The following is a 15,201-nucleotide window of genomic DNA, read 5'->3' on the forward strand; positions in this document are numbered from 1 at the left end:
TACAGACTTCATACTCCTTTTCCTCTAAACATTTCAGTGTTATTTTCTAAGAATGAGAACATTCCTCTACATAATCACAGTAAAAATTTCAAAATCATAGAAAAGTAATATTGGTATAATACTGTTGTCTAATCCGTGTCTCCTATTCAAATTGTTCTAATTATCTCTTTAATGTATTTTACAGCTTTTTTTTTTTTTTTTTTGCTGGTTCAGGATGGAATTAAGAATCATGCTTACACTTGGTTTTTATGTCTCTTTAGTCTCCCTTAATCTGGGATGGTTCTTCAGCCTTTGTCTTTTGTGGCATTGGTATTTTTGGTGACTATGGTAGATTGAATTTGTATTGTCAATTTGGACTTACTGATTTTTTCAAAATTAATTTTAGTTTATGCATTTTTGTCAGGAATATAACATTAGTGATACTGTGTCCTTGTCCATGTATCTCATCAGGAGGCATGTGGTGCCAGTTTGTCTCATTATTAGTGATGTTACCTAAGTCAGTAACAGCCAGGTGGCAGGAATGCATAGGGCACGGCGTGTGGGAAAGGGCGCATCAGAGTGCTTTGCGCCATCCTTTCCACATCTTCACCAACCTTGAAGCTCCCATATATTTGCTTATTCATTCACCTGTTGATGGACATTTGTGTTGGTAAACATGATAGCCACGTGTCAGGTATGAATAAAGCTACTATGCATATCTTATACTCTTCTCTGGGTAGAAATTTTCCTTGAGTGTATGCCTAGCAGTGGATTATGGGGTCACCAGAAGGTGTATTATTTAGATGTAATAGATAACTGCTAAACTGTCTTTTGAAGTGGTTGAACTAATTTGCAGAAGTGGAGTTACTAATCTTGTATTACTCTAGGTCTGGCTGAGATATGAATAGCTGGTTGCTGGAATGGGAACACAACTAATTGTTTGGTACATCTTAAGAGTGCTAGGGGAGTAGTTCTTTTTTCTGCTTTTGGGAAAGTGAAGGTGGGGAAGATGGAGGCAGATTCAGGTTCTTGGTGTTTATTCTTTGTTAGTCTTTTGGCAGACTCTGCACCGTACTGGCTGGACTTCATCCCAGGTTTGCCATAGGTTTTTTCTGGGCAGTTTTTACATTGATATCGGAGCGATACAGTAGCAGATAATTTTTTAAAGAAAGATTCAGGGGGTTTTCAAAGGAGCGTATGTTTTGATATGTTAGTAGCATAGTGTTAGCTAATCAATACATCAAGACTTCCCCTGGGAAGCAGTACTGGGGAACACTTTCAGAGTAGAACACTAGCCATTGTGCCAGGTTTTGATTCTGCTTTGGCTTCTGATTTGTCTTTGTCCAGGCAGAACTTAGTATGTAGAACTGTAGCTTCCTCCTGTTGTTGGTGATTGTGTGTGCCCAGAAGTCATCTGGCTCCTCAGCACTGTACCAGGTTGTGAGAAAATGGTAAACGTAAGAGCTGAGAGGCCAGGGTCTCTCTTTTCTTTGTTGCAGACCCAACAATATAAAAGAGCTATGTTGATTTCTTCTCTGTTCACCATTGAGCATGTATTTGGATGCACACAGAGTGATAGATGAGGTCCCAAAGAGGAGTTGAGGAAGTTCAGGAAAGCTAGAAAAATATATAGAAAAAAAGAAAAATAATTATATACTAGTAATCAGTGCTAGTGAGGGCTGATTCAGTGTCTTTAAGAAGTTGACAAAAAGGCCAGATTAAATACATTGTCAGGCATAGGATGCAGTTTATCAAAGACTGTCAACTTTCTGGTATTAAGTGCAGAAGAACTATGTTACTTGGATTCACTTATAAGGAATTTTGAATAACGGGCAAGGTCTGAAATAGCAGTTATGTAGAAATATCGACTGAAGTGACTTAGCAGCAGCGGCAGCAGAAATATCCTCTCAGCTATTTTTAAGTCAGCTCTGTTTAAAATCCGAGGGTAGCCCTTCCTCTGAGGTCGTTATCCCCGGAATTGGAGTCGCGAGAGAGGAGAGACGGAAGGGGGGAGGGCCTCATCACCTCTCTGTGCATTACACTGCTCACAGGACGCTTTCCAGTGTTGTCAGGGTTACCGAGGCCCGTCTTGCCCTGATAGTTTGACGTTTTACCTTTCCTTTATCCCTCTGAGGTTCTCTCACTGGTTTTCCCACCCAGTGGTAGGTGCATCAGCAGGCAGCATCGGGATCGTCATCCTCTTCCATTCACATGCCAGTTCTGGATGAGATCAGAACAGAACAAGGACATTGTTGGAAAAACTGGTTAAGTCTGAGTGTAGTTACTAGTGGTGTACCAATGTTGGTGTCTTAGTCGTGACAGGTGTACTGTGGTAATGTAAGTTGTTTATGTTAGGGGAAACTGAGGGAATATCTGTAATATCTTTGTAACATTTGTATAAATTCATGTGTACTAAGTCACTTCAGTTGTGTCCGACTCTGTGTGACCCCGTGGACTGTATAGCCTGCCAGGCTCTTCTGTCCATGGGATTCTCAAGGCATTAATACTGGAGTGGGTTGCTCTTTCCTTCTCCAGGGGTAAATTCATAATTATTCCTAAATTTAATTAAAAAAAATGCTATTGTAGATCACAGCAGCTACCATTTCTGCATTCTTCTCAAACCTTACCCTGTCACCTACTGTCATTTGCTTACTTATCTGAGAAAATTGAGGCTATCGAATGTGAATTCCCCACCACTTGCTATTCCCCCGCAAAAAGCTTGCAGGTATCTTCAGTCATTTGAACATACTTTGCTCTTGTCACAAGTGGATAGGCATAGCGTGTCTTTTTTTTTTCGCATTTGTTTTTTGAAGCCCCGTCCAGCCTGCCTTCTCACAGCTGCACTTCCATCATATTTTTGCTAAATAGTTTCTTCACTTTTTGATTGTACTGGTAGTTTTCCTTTAGGATATTTTCCTCTAAAGTGAAAGTGGAAATTTTCTTTCTACCCTGCTTCGTTTCTCGTTGCTTTTTCGCAGCTAAGATCCTAGAAACAGTCGGCTGCGTTTGTAGTCTCCCTTTCTCACCTCCCAGCCTCTGCAGTCTCACTGTCCTCATCATGCTGCTTTCATTGCGCCCTTCAGGTCACCGGCCACTTCATTATGGAAGCCAGTGAAGACTTTCCAGTCTCTCTTTTTTGACTTCAATATTTGAAACTTCTGAATTCTTCCATTAATATATATATATTTTTGGGCCAGTGTTATCTTTATTTTAAACACAAATTAGTAACTTACTAGGAAAAGAATTACTCATAATTTCACCATTCAGAAGTAAATATTACACCTGGGGGCATATGTAAATACCCACTAGGAATGAATTTTAAGATGTGTTGATTGTAGTTATATCCTCTGTATCCTGTAACCTTGTCTTGAACACTACATATATTGTTGACGTTTTTTTCGTATCAGTGAGTATTGTTGTTATTGTCACTTCTCTCTCATTTCTCCTGGTATGCAGATCCATGCTATCTGTTGGATTACTGATACCTCTCCTTTCTCTTAACTTTTGCTGATTTATTTCCTCCTGGCATCCTGAATGATCTTTCTAAAGTGTGAGTTTCATCGTGGACACTTTCTGGCCCAAATCTTTTCATAGCCTTCCATTGCTCTTGAGACATAAAATACAAAGACTTCTGTGATATGGCCATCCTTTTTCACACTTCACTTTAATTTTTAACCTTATTGAGCTAATGGATGGATAATCAGATAATCTCCCCAAAGAACCTAGTTCTTTTTCCTTTGTGCTTTAGATAAAGTGGATGTGGAAGAAGCTAGAGTCAGTGAATTTGACTTCAGGTGAAAGGTTAGGGCTAAAGAGACCTAACCGCATGGTCTTTTTTTCCTCTCTATATCCTCATCCTCGTACATGTCCCTTCTTGACCTCTTCTTTGGGATAGTTTTATGCAATATTTGGATACAAGTCTGTAGATTTGCTTCCAAATCTCTGTCTCTCATTATCGCTCCACACTGGAGTTCAAGATGTACATATATATTAAGTTACTTAGGATGGCTCCTCACATTCGTTTTGTCTGAAACGGTGTGTCCTTCCTCCCAAATTTCTTTTCTGTTTTTTCTTTCCTTTCAAGGTTTTCTATACAGTTTCAAAAAGCACCTCACCCCCAGTATTGCACGCTATAGATTCCATTCCATTTTTGCATCTTTTGTTCAGATTTTCCTTCTCCTTTGGGAAATATTTTATGGAGTGTTTATTTGAATGTATCCTGGGTTTCGTATAAGCCACTGTAAAGGAAGGCGGATGTGAGGGTGGGCCTTAGAGGGTAAGGGGGTGGCATGAGCCTCAATGACAGAAGAAGGAGAATGCAGTAGAGAGTTGAAAGTTATCATTTGGCTTTGAGTTTGGAGGTGGAACAGTGGAAGGTTGAGTTGAGAAGGTATAGATTGTCAGATTGATGGAAACCTGAAAATATGAGGAGTTTTGATCATACACAGAGGGTTTAGAAAGATTGATCTTGTTGGATGTAATCAGAGGCTGAGTCAGGAGAGCAGATTAGAAATTTTATTGTAGTAATCCAGACATGGGTTAACAAAAGTTTGGCTATGATGAAAGAATGCAGGTGGAATCTTGAAGGGAAATTGACCAAATTTCAGGCAAAATGATTACATATGAGGGACAGAGAAGAGGAGGGAGTTTCAGATGATTCTAGGCTTTTGAGCCTGACTGACTAGTAAACTGAAAATAGTGGTCTGTTAGTCACCCAGTCGTATCCAGCTCTTTGCAACCCTGTGGACTGCAGCCCGCCAGGCTCCTCTGTCCATGGGATTCTCCAGGCAAGAATACAGCTGTGGGTTGTCATGCCCTCGTCCAGAGGGTCTTCCTTACCCAGGGATCAAACCTGTGTCTTGGTCTCCTGCATTGTCAGGAGGGTTCTTTACCACTTGAGCCACCTGGAAAGCCCAAAAACAGTGATACCTTGATCAGTTGTTGATTAGATAGATATCCAAGAGGAGCAGGCTGCTGGAAATGCCACATAGGTCATGGGAGAAAAAAATCTGTAATGCAGAGCAGGGGTGGAATTTGTGGGAGAATTTTTGCTCTTGCTGTAATAACACCCTCACTTCTTGTACACGCTATATCCAGGTGCAAGTGAAAATGTTAGTTGCTCAGTTGTGTCTTTTAACTCTTTGTGACTCCATGGACTGTAGAGCACCAGGCTCCTCTGTCCTTGGAATGCTTCAGGCAAGAATACTCTCATGGGTATTCATTTCCTTCTCCAGGGATCTTCCTGACCCAGGGATTGAACCTGGGCCTCCCACATTGCAGGCAGATTCTTTACTGTCTGAGCCCCTATTTTAAATGCCCCATGATTTAGTCGGCAGAGTTCTACCTGAAGTACTAGTGGAGAGCATCATTGTAAATAAGATTCAAGACAATATCTAAACAGAATTTACAGTTAAAGAATCTGTGGATACACTGAGGGAAGTTAGGAGAGAAACTTGGGGAATGGTGACTAAATTGGAAAGGAGTAAAGATGGGGGAAATATATCTGTAAAGGGCTGGTCATGGAGGACAAGGAAGGAAATAGTTTCAAGAATAAGACTATCTAAAGAGGCAGAAGAGCATGGTGGGGGCACAGCCTACAGAGTCTGGTTCAGATCCCAATTTGCTATAAAAATAAGCTGTTTCCTAATGATCACAAGTCTCCTGGGGGTTTGAGTTGACAACATGTAGCTTGGTGGGATTTAAATGGCGGCAAAGCTTATACTCGTTTTGATACTTCACTGCATGCTTAGAAATGGCAATTGAGAAATAAGTCCCACTTTCCATTCCAAATAATTTATAATTCAGAGACATCGTGTCAGACAATCCAATACATAGAAATAAATCTATTAGAACTGGGCTCATTTAATTTGATTTGGAAGGAGTAATCTGGGGTGGGGAATTCAGAATTAGAATCTATAGTACCTTAAATTAGAGTTCTTCAACAGTGATAACTTTTAGATTTCCTGCTTTAATTCATAAAGGAGAATGAACAGAACACCATTCTGAGTAATGTAGGTCTCTTTAGTTGATAATTAAATTGCTTGGATTACTGCCTTAGGTTCATAAGAGTTGTCCAGAAGACTACCATAGGGCATAATCTTATGGACACCCACATTATAGATGGTTGTGAGGCTCCCAGCTCAAGGCATTAAAGAAACTTCTGAGCTTTCAGTGTTTCTGCTGTATGGTAGTTTTTAACTCTTCCTGAAAGTTCATAGGTGGAATAAGTGACAGAGGACGGGAACAGGATTTCCTTGGTTGATGTTCTTCAAGTGTTTCGTGAATCCAGGGCTTCTGTAACTTAAGACCATTGCCTGTACAGCACAGCCTCTAGGGGCTCCGTTTGCATCCTTTGTGGTAATGACACTCCTGGAGTTTGTATTTCCAGGACCTGTGTAGCCTTGTGGTAGTAATTTAAAGGGTAAAAGCATATTAAATCTCTTAAGAATGATTTTAGTATTTTCACAAATATCACAAATAATTCAGTTTTTAATTAAGATTCACTTGCTTTATAAATTCAGTCTGGTTCAAGTATTGACTTGCTTTATTAATTCAGAGCTGTTTTCCAATGGTCAGAGTCCCATAGGGGTTTGAATATAAAACAGTTGACTAGATGGGGCTTAAAATGGTGATAAAAAACACTCCTTCAGGATGTTTCATATTACAACAAAATCTTACAGTTGTAGGCTCTACAGGTCAATTTGTTAGCCAAGTAGGTCCAGGATCCCCTGGAGAAGACAATGGCAACCCACTCCAGAATTCTTGCCTGGTAAATCCTGTGGATAGGAGCCTGGTGTGCTGACATTCGTGGGGTCACAAAGACTTGGACACAATTTAGTGACTAAACCACCCACCACTTGTTGTTCAGTCACTCAAGTGTGTCCGATTCTGCGACCCCATGGACTGTAGCATACCAGGCTTCCCTGTCCTTTACCATCTCCTGGAGCTTACTCAAACTCATGTCCATTGAGTCGGTGATGCCATCCAACTGTCTCTTCCTCTGTGTTCCCTTCTCCTGCCATCTTGAATCATTCCCAACATCATGGTCTTTTCAAATGAATCAGTTTTTCGCATCAGGTGGCCAAAGTATTGGAGTTTCAGCTTCAGCATCAGTCCTTCCAAAGAATATTCAGGATTGATTTCCTTTAGGAATGACTGGTTTGATCTCCTTGCGGAATGACTGGTTTGATCTCCTTGCAGTCCTAGGGACTCTCAAAGAGTCTTCTCCAACACCACAGTTTGAAAGCATCAATTCTTCTATGCTCATGCTTCTTTATGGTCCATCTCTCACATCCATACATGACTACTGGTAAAACTAAGCTTTGACTAGATGGACTTTTTTTTGGCAAAGTAATGTTTCTGCTTTTTAATACACTGTCTGGGTTTGTCATAGCTTTCCTTGCAAAGAGCAAGTGTCTTAATTTCATGACCGCAGTCATTGTCTGCAGTGATTTTGAAGCCCAAGAAAGTAAAATCTTTCACTGCTTCTACTTTTTCTGCTTCTGTTTGCTATGAAGTGATATGATCGGATGCTGTGATCTTAGTTTCTTGAATGTTAGATTTTAAGCCAGCTTTTTCACTCTCCTCTTTCAGCTTCATCAAGGGGCTTTCTGCCATTAGAGTGGTAACATCTGAGGTTGTTGATATTTCTCCCAGCAGTTGTGATTCCAGCTTGTGATTCATCCAGTCCGTCATTCCGCATGATGTACTTTGCGTGTAAGTTAAATAAGCAGGGTGGCAATATACAGTACACCATCTTGCTTTCTCAATTTGGAACCCATCTGTTGTTCCATGTCCAGTTCTAACTGTTGCTTCATGCCCTGCATACAGGTTTCTCAGGCGGCAGGTAAAGTGGTCTGGTATTTCTCTCTCTTTAAGAATTTTCCAGTTTGTTGTGATCCACACAGTCAAAGGCTTTTGTGTAGTCAGTGAAGCAGAAGTAGATGTTTTTCTGGAATTCCCTTGCTTTCTGTGTGATCCACTGGTTGTTGGCAATTTGTTCTCTGGTTGCTCTGCCTTTTGTAAGGAGGATACTTGTCTTAATTCACAGTGGGTACCTTACCTGAGGTCTGGTCATTATCACTCCCTTGACAAGTGATTTCAGTAGGGATATACCATAATTTTGGAGAAGGCAATGGCAACCCACTCCAGTACTCTGGCCTGGAAAATCCCATGGACGGAGGAGCCTGGTAGGCTGCAGTCCATGGGGTCGCGAAGAGTCAGACACGACTGAGCGACTTGACTTTCACTTTTCACTTTCATGCATTAGAGAAAGAAATGGCAACCCACTCCAGTGTTCTTGCCTGGAGAATCCCAGGGACGGGGGAGCCTGGTGGGCTGCCATCTATGGGGTCGCACAGTCGGACACAACTGAAGCAACTTAGCAGCAGCAGCAGCATACCATAATTTAATTGAGTCTAGTGTGCATCACTTGTGAGATTCTTCATTTATGTATTACTAAGAAGTAAATCATACTGCAGAGTAAACTGATGCCATAGTTCTTTAATTACTTAGCATTTTTATTTTACAGTTTTTAAAAAATTCTTTTAAAATTATTTAGCAAATAAGTCTTAACAGATTTTCATCAGGCAGTATATACTTTGTGCATATGTTAAAAGGAAAATAGGAGTAAAATCAGTTGTTAAGGTATTCTTCAGCTTCTATTTAGATATTCTTCAGCTTCTGCACATTATATTACTTTTCTAAATCATGCAGAACTTAGAATTGTAGAAGTCTCCTTCCTCCTTGCTCTCCCCACCTTTGTAGTGTCAGGTCATTAAGGGTATTGGTGATGAAACATTTCTTAAGAGAGTGCTCCATTATTCTTTTGTCATTTTGAAATGCAGCACTTTGGTGCTTGTGTAGTTCCTAAAAGCATTCTAAGCTGTTTAATTTTTTCCCCTTTAAATATTAATACCTCAGGGCTGCTGCATGTGGCCTTGTGGACTGTGCGGTGTCAAGTCTCACTAACAAACCACAAGCTTATCTTTTTTATGTGTGTTCTTCCTTTCTCAAGTTCTGTAAAACACGTGCAGTCGTTTCTCCAGTGATGGAGAGTTACTTCACTACTATTCCATGGCTTTATTTGCTTTCTTTTTTGATACACAACATGTTTCAATTTAGAATTATAGCATAATCTTTTTGAAGGCATTGTAAGCAGCCCTTAAAATCAGCTACTAGGAACAACACAATTGAGAAGATGACAGTAATGAGCAGCCCTGTCCAGGTTTTGTACTTGCCACACAGTGACAACGGTGACACGACTTCCACTGTGGGCCAGTAGCCGTTGTAGCACGGCACTTGTTAGGGTGCATTCCAGTCTCAGAGAGTTTAAAGTTAAAAGCCACACGCCTTACCTTGTTTTGGAATCATCAGTTGCTTGTGAGGTGGTGAGGGCACTAAGTTGATCTCATTTGAGTCTGGTGTGTACGCTTATCTGGCCAGGGAAATGTAATCAGCGTTAAGTAAGAATAAGGAACTCTCCCTGGAACCCACGTGGTTGACATTTGTTGTTCATTTGCTAAGTCTTGTCCGACTCTTTGTGACCTCGTGAACTGCAGTACACCAGGCTTCCCTGTCCTTTGCTGTCTCCTGGAGTTTGCTCAAATTCATGTCCATTGAGTCCATGATGCCATCCAACCATCAGAAATACCTTCCAGGGAGAGGTCAGATAAATAGCTGATTATGGATGTTAGCACGTTTTTACTTTGCCCTTTCTGTGTTTTAGATCAGTATGTAGTTTATTGGTTTTAGATCTTTTAAAGAACAGTCAGGGTGATGTGATAAATCTTGCCTATATTTATCATATGTTTACAATATTTATAGTATTTTCTGTTTTCTAAACTCATTTTTTTCAGCTTTATTGAGATATGATTGATATAACGTTGTCTTGGTTTAAGGTGTTCATGTGTTGATTTGATTAATTTTTCAATGTATATTGCAAAATGATTATCACCATAGCATACATCTCCTTCCCATCACATAATTACCTTTTCTTATTTTGTGTGCGTGTGAGAATATTTAAGGTCTACTCTTAGCAACTTTCATATGTATAATACAGTATTATTAGCTGTAATCACCATGCTGTGCCCTGGATCCCCAGAACTTGTTAATCTTAAAGCTGTAGTTTTTACCTTTGACCAGTTTCTCACCATGTCTCTCACCCTTCGGTCCCTGGTAACCACCACTTCACGGTCTGTGAGTTTGGCTTGTTAAAGATTCCACATATAAGTAATATACAGTATTTGTCCTTCCCTGTCTGACATTTCACTTTAAGTTCTGATATCTTAAAATTGCTCTTGAAAGATGACTCGTGAAATTGATTAGTGGATTATTTTCACTTGATGGTCCAAGATAACTTGAAAGGATCCCTGGAGTGTAAAGTGCTAAGGAAACAGTGGGGAGAGTTGTGACAGAAGCTGTGAGATAGATAAGGAGGGGTCTTTAAGAATCTTTGATGTACTTCATGGTGATGGGTGAGCCGTTGCAAGTGAGTAATACAAATTATTAATAAAATGTAAATCTGTTACCCCTCATTCCTTCCCCACTGCCTAAAGACTGAAAAAAGGAAATTCTTCGTTTGGTCTCCAGTGCCTGCATGGTGCATGGTCCGCTACGACCTGTCTCACCAGCATCTCTTACACCTTGCCTCCTCTTCCTGTGTCAACATAAAAAGATGGTGGATTGGAGTTAAGGGTGGATTTATTCATTTTACTTTGCCTGCTGTATTATAAATAGGCATTAAAAAAACCTCATTCTGGTGACTGGTTGAGAGGAGCATAAGCAAAACACCCTTCCTCACTGTACTTTCTGGGCTGGAATTCTGCATTCAATCTTGACCAACTGCATGGAGATGTTTTCTCTTGAACAGGTTTCTCTGCATATAAAAATCTGTTGTAAACATACGGAAAAGAATGGCAGCGGAAACGCAGACACTGAACTTTGGGCCTGAATGGTGAGTTTTCAAAACCTCATCCTGTTCAGAGTTGCATGACTAGTTCAGTAGTAAGGTATTTGTGCAGGTGTTGGGGGCTTATAAAATGTGCATGTTTTAGAGACTTTGCTTTATGTGCCTAGTTGAAAACAATATAGCCAGTCAGGAATAATTTATATTTGGTTAGTGACTGCATTTATCCTTTATTAAAAAGTCTTCCTATTCTGGTTGTGTAATGATAATGAATTTAGAACTCCTCATAGTCCCACCACCCTAGCAAATTATTTACTTTGTGTTTGAACCCTTATGTAGGTGTGAGTATAATTTTATATAATTGTAACATTTTAATGTTTATATGTTTTCTGCTACAATGTTTTGTGAGTGCTGTTCATACTTATTTGGGAAAAATAGTTTTTATTGAATTATTATTTGAGTTTTATTTTATTGATGGGCTACATAGGTGATCCAGAATTATACTGGCTATAGCCCATCTAGAATCAGGTTAGCATTTGCCGTAATACCAATTAATCAACCTTTGAGTCTCTTACAGATATGTTTGGACCCTGAATATGGAATTCTCATGGGATTTTGAAATCCATCACATTGTAGTGTGATTCTTTCCCCCTCTTCTTCCTTTCCCCCCAAAGTTGGTGATTGAAGATCCTCGTCAGTGGCGTGAATAATGATAGTTGCTTTCCCCATTCAGACCTTGAATCAGAGGCAGTATATAAAGTAGATGATTGGAATAGTGTCATAAATGTCCTTGATTGTTTCAGTGGTGGTGCTTTGATAAATGTTCCAGACTTCCTGTAGTAACTTCCTATTTGAAGACTCTTATTAACTTAAATTATTATATGCATTTCTTTTTATATGTAATTCCTTAATTTTCTTGGTCCATGTAGCTAGCATTTGGAGACTGAGGAGAAATCATTTGAAGTTTTAAGAACCGATGCAAGTTATATGCTTTGAGAGTTTATTTTGGAAATGTTGACCTAAATCACCTGTTTTAGTTCTTATTTTATATTTTAAAAATAACTTTATTACCAAATCAATATATACTTTTAGAAAAATTAGAAATTACAAGTAATCCACAAGAGGATATAACTACCGTAATTTCACTATCCATGGTAACCACTGTAAATAGGTTGGTATATCATTCTAGGTAGCTTTATGTATGCTCATTTGTGTAAATGTACGTTTATTTTCATAAAAATGGGATAATACTGTACATTCAGTTTTGTAATTTGTCTTAAAAAAACACACCAAAAGTATCTTTTTTATCAATAAATATTTTCTGTTACCTTAAATGGTTGCACTGTATGGATGTACCATCATTTATTTAATTAGTCTTCTAGATGTAGCAAATATAGGCTGTTCTCAGTTTTTCATTATTAGAAAAAAATTTTTGATGAATGTTCTTGTAGCTAAAACCTTATTCACGTCTTACCAGGTGGCTTTAAATCATACAGCTCAATGTGTAAACCATTTTGTGTGCAGTTTTTTGCCTTCATTTGTAACTGCTGCTGTTTTGCACTTACACACTTACGTCTTTTCTTTGTGAAAACATGGTTAAAATCATCAGCTAATTTAAGGAAGTTTTTTTTTTTTTCGTCTGAGTCTCTCTCTGTTAAGAGTTAAGAGAGAGAGAGAGAGAGTACTAGTAGTTTATCTAAAACAAAAGGAAAAGAACCACTCCTGCTGATGCTCTGTGTAGAGTCATTGCACATTTGACGTGATGCTAAATGGGTTGACAGACTGTGGCCATGGGACTGTAAGGTTTTGTTGAAACACAGCCACACTCATTTGTTTCCACATTATCTGGCTGCTTTCCCACTGTCCATGGCATTCTCCAGGCGAGAATACTGCGTCCCCTCCTCCAGGGGATCTTCCCCTCCCAGGGATCGAACCGGAGTCTCGCCTTGTGGGCGGATTCCTTACCATTTGAGCCACCAGGGAAGCTCCGTATATACACATAGTACATCTCCCATATTAAGGTACTAACTCGGGTGGCCCTGATCCAGACAGCTGCAGTGTGAATGGAGACTGTTGCTGTGCTTTTTCTGCATGTGCCATTGCATTCATTGTGAAACTTGAGGTAAGGAGCTGTGTCCAGAATAACTTGAGAGTCATAGTTGAGGAGGATTACACTGAATCAGTGTGTAACTTTGAAACATACAGAAACATGTGGTGATACTGTATTCTTTTTACTAACATTTTTATCATCATGTAAAACAGGAAGTTTGGTAAGAGTTGTGTGAAATGAAGAGATTGATTTGACAGTAGTGAAGATGAGAGAGCAAAGAAAATTGTGGTCGGGACAGACCATGGATGACCATAAGTGTGGACTTCTAAAGCTAGTAGAAAAGATTGAATAGAATCTTTAGGTCTTAGCTGGTAGAATCTGGTAGAATCATTAGGTCTTAGCTTATCTTTATATTTAGGATAAAGAAATGTATTCCATAATTACTGAAGCAGTTTTAAAAAGAGTATGATAGATTTAATGAAGGCAGTTTTAAAAAGACTGTGATATAGTTAATGGAGCAGTAAGTCATTTTTATATATAAAACGAGTCATTTTAAGTCTTTGAACTTCAAATGTTACCATCTTAGAGGTTTTCTGACCATCTATAAAAACCACCCCCATTCCCTGCCTCCTTTCCCTGTTTAATTTTTTCTTCTGAGTCTATATAAAAATATAACATGCCAGATATTTTACTGATTTTCTTTATTATTTATATACCATCCTTCAACCCCCACTAGACTGTGCGCTCCTTTGAGGGCAAGTACTTTGGTCTTGATTTTTGTACACTTTGTTCATTGCTGTAACTTGAGTGCCTGGCACATAGTAGATACTCAATAAATATTTATTAAATGCATGAGTGAAGTGTTGGAAAGTAAAGTCGTTTTTAATATTTTGCTATTGTGAATATGTATACACATCCTTTAATAGTTCTGTTTGTGTTACTGTTGATTTCCTTTGGAATAATATCTTGGAAGTGGAATTTTTAAATCAGAAGTTTAATTTTTAAGGCTTTGGATGATATATGGACAGACTGACCACAAGAACGATTGTATGAATTTAATTCCCATCTGTTGCCTGTTTATTTCACTTTCAACAAAACACAAAGTACTACCTTAAAGAAAAAAAACTTTTTTAGTTCTAAATCTGGTAGGTTTCTTCTTTTTAAAGAATTTTTTGTTAGTCCTAGTAATAAGATAATTCACACTCACTCCAGAAAACCTTGGAGGAAGCAATAGTATGAAAGGAAAAACAGAAGATCTCAATTACCCTTAATTCTGCCACCCAAAGAACCGTTGTTAATATTTTGGTTTGTATCCTCCTATTCTTTTTTCTTTGCAAATGATTGTGTACTTCAAGACATTTTGAAGGAGGAAAACAAATTCATTATAACCTTTATTTTGGTATTTTAATTTTTTTATTTTGAGCATTGAAAATCTATTCAGATAAATTGGATAATAAACGAATTTATCATAGGGGAAAGAAACGATTGCAGACCGATAGCTGGCTTTATGGAGAAGGAGCCAAGGAACCTGGTTTGGGGTTTCTTTTGTCTCACCTTCATGGCCTTAAGGAAATTTACCCATGTCTTCCCTTGCAAAGAATGAGGTACTTTTGTTTTTCCCAAAGCACTTTGTTCAGACTTGTGTTAAAGTAGTTAGGACCTCGTGCTGTGTCTGTTTATATCCATTTACCTTACTCAGAAAAGAGCTACTTCCATTAAGAAAAGCACTATATTTCTCAATTTTGGTAAGTCCATTGTTTAGCTAGTGTGGGCACTTAGTAAATGTTGAATGATTCAGGTCTTACGGTGGGGGACACGGGGCAAGAGAATTCAAAGCTGAGATTTCTAGATTACTGTTCATGATCTTTGTGGAGTTGTGAGGGTCATGAGACATTCTGGAGGATGGAATGCGTTAATAGTCCCAGTTTTCAAAAAGAGTAAAAAGATAACGGCCATCTGAAGGAATTTGTTGTTATCCTAGGGTGTATTTTAAAAGAGAACATTAAGAGTTGTTTAGAAAACATTTTATCAAGGGCCTCATGTTTTACGTCTTGGGTTAGGTAAGGAGATAAGGAGGCAGCAAGGATAAGGAACATGAAAAAATGAAAGTCGCTCAGTCATGTCCGACTCTTTGCGACTCCATGGACTGTAGCCTCCCAGACTCCTCTGTCCATGCATTTCTCCAGGCTAGAACACTGAAGTGGGTAGCCGTTTCCTTTTCTAGGGGACCTTCCCAACCCAGGGTTTGAACCCAGGTCTCCTGCAT

General features: G+C 39.0%; 1 protein-coding gene across 8 annotated transcripts in view; it reads left to right on the forward strand.

Moving 5' to 3' along the window:
• GIGYF2 (GRB10 interacting GYF protein 2) overlaps positions 1-15,201 on the forward strand; it is a 129,803-nt gene that overhangs the window by 14,589 nt on the left and 100,013 nt on the right. For all 8 annotated transcript variants that reach the window (XM_043878989.1, XM_043878985.1, XM_043878986.1 and 5 more), the window contains one exon: positions 10,850-10,933. In XM_043878989.1, coding sequence (XP_043734924.1) covers positions 10,893-10,933 — 41 coding nt within the window. In that variant the 5' untranslated portion in view covers positions 10,850-10,892. The remainder of the gene's footprint in view (positions 1-10,849; positions 10,934-15,201) is intronic.

This window comes from Cervus elaphus, chromosome 20 (assembly GCF_910594005.1).
Source record: "Cervus elaphus chromosome 20, mCerEla1.1, whole genome shotgun sequence".
In the NCBI taxonomy this organism is placed as follows: Eukaryota; Metazoa; Chordata; class Mammalia; order Artiodactyla; family Cervidae; genus Cervus; species Cervus elaphus.